Raw genomic sequence first — 6,839 nt, 5'->3', positions numbered from 1 at the left:
TTAATGCATATTAATTTAACTAGAACTAAAAGGTTTGTGATCATTTAAACTCTAAGTAATTTTTCTTAATGGTTCAGTGCTGAAAGTATTTGACCCAAAAGATTTTTTATTTCCACAGAAAACAAGGGATTCGTCTTTTTTCAGATCATAAAAAAAAGACACAGATGCCATGAATAAATAAAAAAGCTGTTCTCTAATTATTTCCTTTAAAAAGTTAACTCTCCCTTAGTACATGAAGCTTTTAAAACTTTTTTACTCAGGTCGTGAAATTAAATTTTAATACAGATCTGAAATATTACACACGACAGAAAACGGCGCAAATGAAATTTATAAAGCAGGAAATACTTGTCCACTCCACTGAACCATAGAGGAATAAACCATGTTTACCATTTAAAGATGAATTGTATGCCATATTTAAAAAAAAAAAAAAAGATTTTGTACAGTGTAATGGTGACGGCAATGAAGTTTATTCATTATATTAAAATAAGAAGTGGAAAGACGTGATGAGTGGTTCATGTTTTTTCTAAAACAATTGCAGTTTTTCATTTAATGTTCAACTGTAAATGCTTTATTACATACAAACACCACCGGCCTTGGACCAATATGGTATGTTGGATGCTTTACAATACAGACGGGTTTATAGGGTACAGGCTCTTGAGAGAAATGTAAGCTGAAAGAGATGGTTCAAGTGTTAAAGGTATTCCCAAACATATACATGAGAGGAGAGAATCTCAATCGGTCTGGCATTGCCTACAAGAAATATTTTTCTCTAGATTTAATACGACCTAAATGTGATTAAATGGGCTGATAAATTTATGCAATGTTTGATCCACCTGATGTAAACTTTAGTATCATATTAGTAGCATCCCTTTTTTGTGAGGCACAACCTTTGGCGTCCAGCTTAAGGTCTACTTAGAAGTGAAGGTTTTTGGTACAAAATGATTGCTGTGATATTGTTGTAGTGGGAATCCAACAGTACACCATCTACAGAAAGTTGAACTCCTGGAATGCTGCAATCATTCAGTCGGTGACCTCCAATCAACTGAGCCTTGAAATAAAACCTTTATATGTATTATAGTCATCTTGTTATAATTACAAGCAGCTCCAAACCTGAGTAGTCATGGTATAGCTTCTTCTTTAAACATACAAAAGAAACATATGTACATTTATCTCCATTTTTTTTTGTAAACAGCAAGTTAAGTGCTCCTCTCTCACATCCCTTTGATGATTGAAACATGCAAATCAAATGCAGTTTAAGTATAAAAAAGGAAACCAAGACCAGAAAGTAATTTTGGAGATGGAACTTTACACCTAAAAAATATTGCATCCATTAACAGTATCAAGTGGAATTCCAGAAAACAAACTAACTCATCTCCAGCTGGCCAGATAACTTCTTCCATATAATCACGCAATATATTTAAATTACTAAAAAACAAAAACAAACAAACATGAAAATGAAGAAAGTGCACCTTTCATGCTTTTATAGAACTTGTAATACTTGTCCTCTCATATGGAGGTCTTACAACGTGAGGATGGAACCTTTCCCCACCCCACGCATCCACGTTCGCAAATTCTTCCACCCTTTCGAGGAGAAAGTGAAAACTGAGCAGCAATTCAACACTAACAAACAAAGGACTGAACGTCACAGCCCCGAGGTGCGACAGGAAGCATAATTATTCATCTTTCTTATCTCTCAGAAACAGAGAAGTCCAACAATAATTATTTGCAGCAACGCTTTCTGCCTCTCAGTAAAGGGTTTATATTCACAAAGTGTTATTTTCGTAGGGCACTTGACAAAGAGGTCAGCATAGTCTTCAAAGTCTCAGTGGTCGGTAGTTTGGTGCCAGTTCCATGTGCTGCAGAGCGTCGGATTCAGTGTCTCTGCTCTCCCACTTCATGTGGCGATTCGCCAGGAGGGAGGAACTGCTGAGAGGTCCGCAGCCCACCTGGGTATGACAGGAGGGGAGGAGGAAGAGGAGAGACAAGAATAAGGAGGAAGACGAGGAGGGAAGGAGGGGAGGGAAGTTAGCCACAGAGCTGCGAGCCGGACGAGACACACTGCAGTACAGGAGAAGAGCGAGGAGGAGGAAAGGGGGAAGAAAAAGATGGAGTACCTGCAGCACTAGTGCCACTCTTGGAGATTTTGCTCACTTTGGAGCAGGAAGTCGAAGATGAGGGGTGGTGGTTGTGGCCGCCCTCGGCGTAGGCCCTCTTTCGTGATGACGAAGTCAAAGTGGCGGACGTGGGATGACCGAGCGCCGTTCCTTCCATTGCCACCAGACCAGGAGGAACTCGTAGCAAACCCGGAGCCTCAGCGGCCCCTCGCCCATTGCCGCTGTGCTTGTGGGGGCGATGGAGGTTGTGCTCGGCGCTGCGATGCTTCTCCTTGCTCACCAGCGGGCTGGAATGTTTGCTCTTGCTGTTGTTGGCGGAAATGCCTTCATCTGATGAGCTGTGCCGCTCCGATGAAGAAACTTTGATCTTCATCTTGAACTCATCTTTGATTGGTTGTCCGCTCTTTTCTGGCAGAGCGTTGCTGCTGGACCCGGGGACAGGCAGACGAAGCTTGAGCGAGGCTTTGTCTCCGTGATGGCGTCTGTCTTGCCCTGAAGAAGCTGAGGAGGAAGGGATTTTCATTTTCAGAGGGGAAGCTGTCGTGTTGCCGCTCTGGGAGGCTTGATGAGGCTGTGCATGTTTTCTATGTTCTATGTGGGTAATGTTTGGTGGTGCATAGGTAGAAGAGGAAGTTAAGTCGCCTTTTACATCACAGTCCATTAGTCCTCCATGGGGGTCTTGCCTACGCTTCTGGACAGTATACTCTGCAGAATGTTTCTCTCTGTATTTATCCAGAGACAGTTTCAGAACTGGAGGCTGACCGGAAGGAGGGTAAGCAGGCTGAGGTGTTGAGTGATGCTTGCCTGCTGTTCCTTTCTCTTGCTTAACAAGGTTTAAATCAACTGTTTTTTCAGTCTTGTAAGGCGGAGGGTGCTGGAGCAAAGAGGAAGTGGAAGTTTGCAAAGACAGCATGGATTCATGGATGGAGATGCTGAGCGGTTCCTGTTTTATGCAGGTGGAGGGGTAATGGCTCTGGTTAACCTGAGGCCATTCACTGTGGCTGGCTGGGTTGTACGTGGCAGCCATGGCGTCCAGAGACAACGGGACCCCTCTGGAATGCCCGGGCATGGGTACAGAAAAGGCAGCACCTGCTTTGGAAAAACTTGGGTTGGACGAGGAAACTCCAGGAAGTGCTGTATCGCCGTGGTCCTGGAGCAATGAAGGCCCAGAAAATGCATTATCCATCGACTGCATATTTTCACTTTTGGGCTTTTTTGCAGCTTGTGTCGCCTAGAGGGCAAAGATTTGCAAAGAAATTTAGTTTTAGGTTGTTTTTTTAAGACAACTGAGATGACACAATTATAAACTTGTACAAGAAGTTGGTTTTTTCACATGTTTACATTATAATCACAACTTCTGCTTTATTTTATTGAGATTCTATGCGACAGACCAACACAAAACACAGCATATAGAAAGTATGATACATGATTTAGATTTTTTTGTAAACACATCGATGCAATTATTTCCATCTACTTCCCAATTTGTGGGTCACATGAAACCTCAAAACTAGAGTAGCTTGTGTGTCAGTGAAATGGTTAAGAGTTGTGAATTATTTTCCAAGGCAGTCGAATATAAAAAAATATAGTATTGTAATATCTTACCCTCCAATTCCGTATTCTCTTCAGTCTGCTTGGAGTTTTCTCCAGAATCTGCAGAAACTCATGAGTCAGCTCTGAAAGTTTAAAGGATAAACATAAAACATTTTAGAATTCACATAATTAGTTTTGATTCCTTAATTTGCTTAAATAACTAACAGTAAATCTCAGATGTAGGTAATAGTATGACTTCACCATCAAGCAGCTCCAGAGTCACTGTGCTGTCCACGTACTTCCACCAATGTTTCCCATCAGTGGAAACCGGAATCTCCCAGTTGGACCACTTGCAGGCCAGATGTATGCATACACAGGCGATCACTGTGGGCTTGTACTGGAGGCAGAAGGTAGTGAGGTGCAAACTGCAGAACGGGTGAGGGGATATGAGGAAGTTCATCAGGCCATGGGAGGTCAAAATCCATCCAACATGTGGAGAAGAGAGGAAGAACACAAGAGGGAGCAGACAGATTTAATATACTGTTGGTGTGGGGTCAAAATGGCAGTGAAAGCAATTTAAGTGTTTTGATACAATAAAAAGACTTAAAAATCTAACTGTGGTTAATTTCCTACTAACCAAACCTGCTAAAAGTTAAAACACATTAATAATAAAAGTGATAATTGGCAAGGAGGTGGTTTGGTATAAATAGGAGACTTTTACCCACCCAATCACTCACTTGATACAGATGAGACAAACTTATGGCAAAAATTGTACTTGCAAATTATAATAATAAATAATGTTACTTGTATTACACGGCATCATATTTAAATAACGACCCTTTTTACTCTAATTTCAAATTCATAGTAAACAAGTCTACAAATGTATTAAACGTTTTCAAAGATAGAGCCACTTTCCTGGTGTTTTTTCTAAGTAGTAGACTTTTTTGCTCCTTGTCAAGAACACAGAAGACAATAAAACACAAAAAATCAGCTACTAGTCAGAACCACAACATACAACTTCAATAAAATCTTAGTCCTCCTAAATCTAACTTAGTACATGTTGAAAAAAGTGGAGCTGAATGGAGTCAGTGAGTCAAGCACATACATACATACAGCTCAGAGTCAGGATAGCAAATGATTGAGAAACTGCCACCAAAATATTGACATCAAAATGGTATCTAAATAATACCAACACTTTGTGTCTTTTTAGCAAGGTGAAGGCTAGTTAACATATTGGTGGTATACACTATTTGCAGATATAAAATATCCAGCGAGGATTTACTGTAAAGCCCATTGAATATAATGCGACCTTAACTGGTACATAAAAAAGGCAGAAAAGTAAATAATTTCAATCCAGAAAGTGGCTGTTATGATCCAGCAGAAACACTTAACTCTGATCTTGCTCCTTGAATTTTAAAGTAGGGGGTAAAATAAGCACCTACTGTACAAACAGCTTAAATGCATAATGATTTCAGTAGAAATGTTTTTAATCAAATTCAGTATATGGTTCTCTGAAAACATGCACATCCATGTAGATGGAGATAAACACAACGTCTGAAATTTTGTGATTCTGGTAATATTTGTAAAGGTAATCTAGTTTGTACTTTTACATGTTAGGACAAAATAAAAAATAATCTGAATCAGCATAAAAACAATAAATATACTTCAAGGTCATCTCCAAGTCATAGGCTATATCATGACCATTAGTGAGCAGCAGGTATAGATCAGTCTTCATGTAGATAATGTGAACACTGAACTGTTACTAAAGATAATTTTTAAGTGCCTTTTCACCACCTACTTTAAATCAACCCTTTAAGGACCCAGTTTTTGTAAATCAAATATCTAACAATGGAAATTAATTGACCAACCCCTGCTAGAGGTAAACCAATTACAGCTTTAGGGTCCTTAATGAGTCAGTACTTCCTGCTTTCTTGAATTTTAGGTTTGCAATATATAAATATTGCATAGCTAGGAAAAAAAATGTGTTTAGTGGTACAGTTAAGGTTTAACAGTATTTTTTGGGCAATAATACAACAACATAACATGAAAAGAAAACTTTAAAAAGTCATCTGCAGTACTTACCGGAAGGACCTCTACGAGAAATGTTTACATCTGTGAAATCTTTAGCTGATATTCAGGCTACCAGAGTGTCTTTCGCTTAGAATTATGCACTTTTTCGCAACCGAACAAACATGTGGTTTTCAAGCGCACCACTATACTTCACATTTTGCATTCAACCCATCTGTGCCAACACGTGGTCCCTTGTACAATACACCGCACTGCGACTGGGGCCGGTAACGCTACAAGCCACCATATCCCGCTACCTCTGGGGAAGGGAGGGGAGCCGAGGGGGAGGGAGGCAAGCGTCCCAACAACCACCAGTGCAAGTAGGGCCCGTTGGACACTGAAAGGGTACCCTGCATTACAGGAAGCTATGGTGTGCAGTCAAAGTGCAACAAAGGAGGGGCAGGATAACAACCTGTTGGTAGCCATGAAATAGGAAGTCTGTGCCAGATCCTTGCTTGCTGTAGAAGGGAGACAAAAAGGAAACAGACAAAAACATAAAAGAAATATTAGTACTGTTGCAGACAAACGTAATTTAACTTTATGTTTAGCATTCTTATTCTAATTTCCAGTGCACATATTGAGCCAAGATCCAGACTTGGGGAAGCAAATTATTGTTCTTTATTCTGTATTAACATATTGAATTTAATATTGCACATAAATTCCATTATTGTAGGACAATAAAGGATATTTCTAAATAGGTTTAACGGCCAAAGTTATATTTTTTGCTCATTTATTTTATCAAAACTGGTCTCTAGTAAACGAGATGTTGGACCTCAATAAGACAACCTGTATAAATAAAGGTCAAATAAAAAAAAGTTGATCAGTAAACGGAATCATATATTGTTTTGTTGTAAGAAAATCATTGCAAGTTTCTGCAGATTACGTTGTGAATCCTAAGCTAGAAAATTTTAAACATTATAAGAGTATTTCAGAACGTGATTGAGGAACATAAAGTTGTGAGAAAGACGTACAGCAAAGATTAAATACCAAGTTCTAAAATGACATAAATCAAGACCCAAAACGGTAAAAAGTAAAACAATTTTCTTCACCATCATTTTTAAAAACAAAGATTAACAATTTTTGATTTAACTGTTGTTGAATAAATAATGGCTATGTGGGCTGTACTTA

At 39.2% G+C, this 6,839-nt stretch overlaps 1 protein-coding gene across 3 annotated transcripts in view; it reads right to left on the bottom strand.

The window, feature by feature from the left end:
- Window positions 1–445: 445 nt before the first annotated feature.
- ccnt2a (cyclin T2a) overlaps window positions 446–6,839 on the bottom strand; it is a 9,330-nt gene continuing 2,936 nt past the window's right edge. The window contains exons 6-10 of one of the 3 annotated variants that reach the window (XM_007542564.2): window positions 6,124–6,169; window positions 3,906–4,069; window positions 3,717–3,787; window positions 2,115–3,345; window positions 446–1,946 (exon numbers count right to left, since the gene is read on the bottom strand). In XM_007542564.2, the coding sequence (XP_007542626.1) occupies window positions 1,873–1,946; window positions 2,115–3,345; window positions 3,717–3,787; window positions 3,906–4,069; window positions 6,124–6,169 (1,586 nt within the window). In that variant the 3' untranslated portion in view covers window positions 446–1,872. The other 2 variants (XM_007542563.2, XR_475317.2) reach the window with 2 other exon arrangements.

Source organism: Poecilia formosa, unplaced genomic scaffold (genome assembly GCF_000485575.1).
Source record: "Poecilia formosa unplaced genomic scaffold, Poecilia_formosa-5.1.2 Scaffold709, whole genome shotgun sequence".
Taxonomy (NCBI): Eukaryota; Metazoa; Chordata; class Actinopteri; order Cyprinodontiformes; family Poeciliidae; genus Poecilia; species Poecilia formosa.
This window is presented reverse-complemented; position numbering and strand designations above follow the sequence as displayed.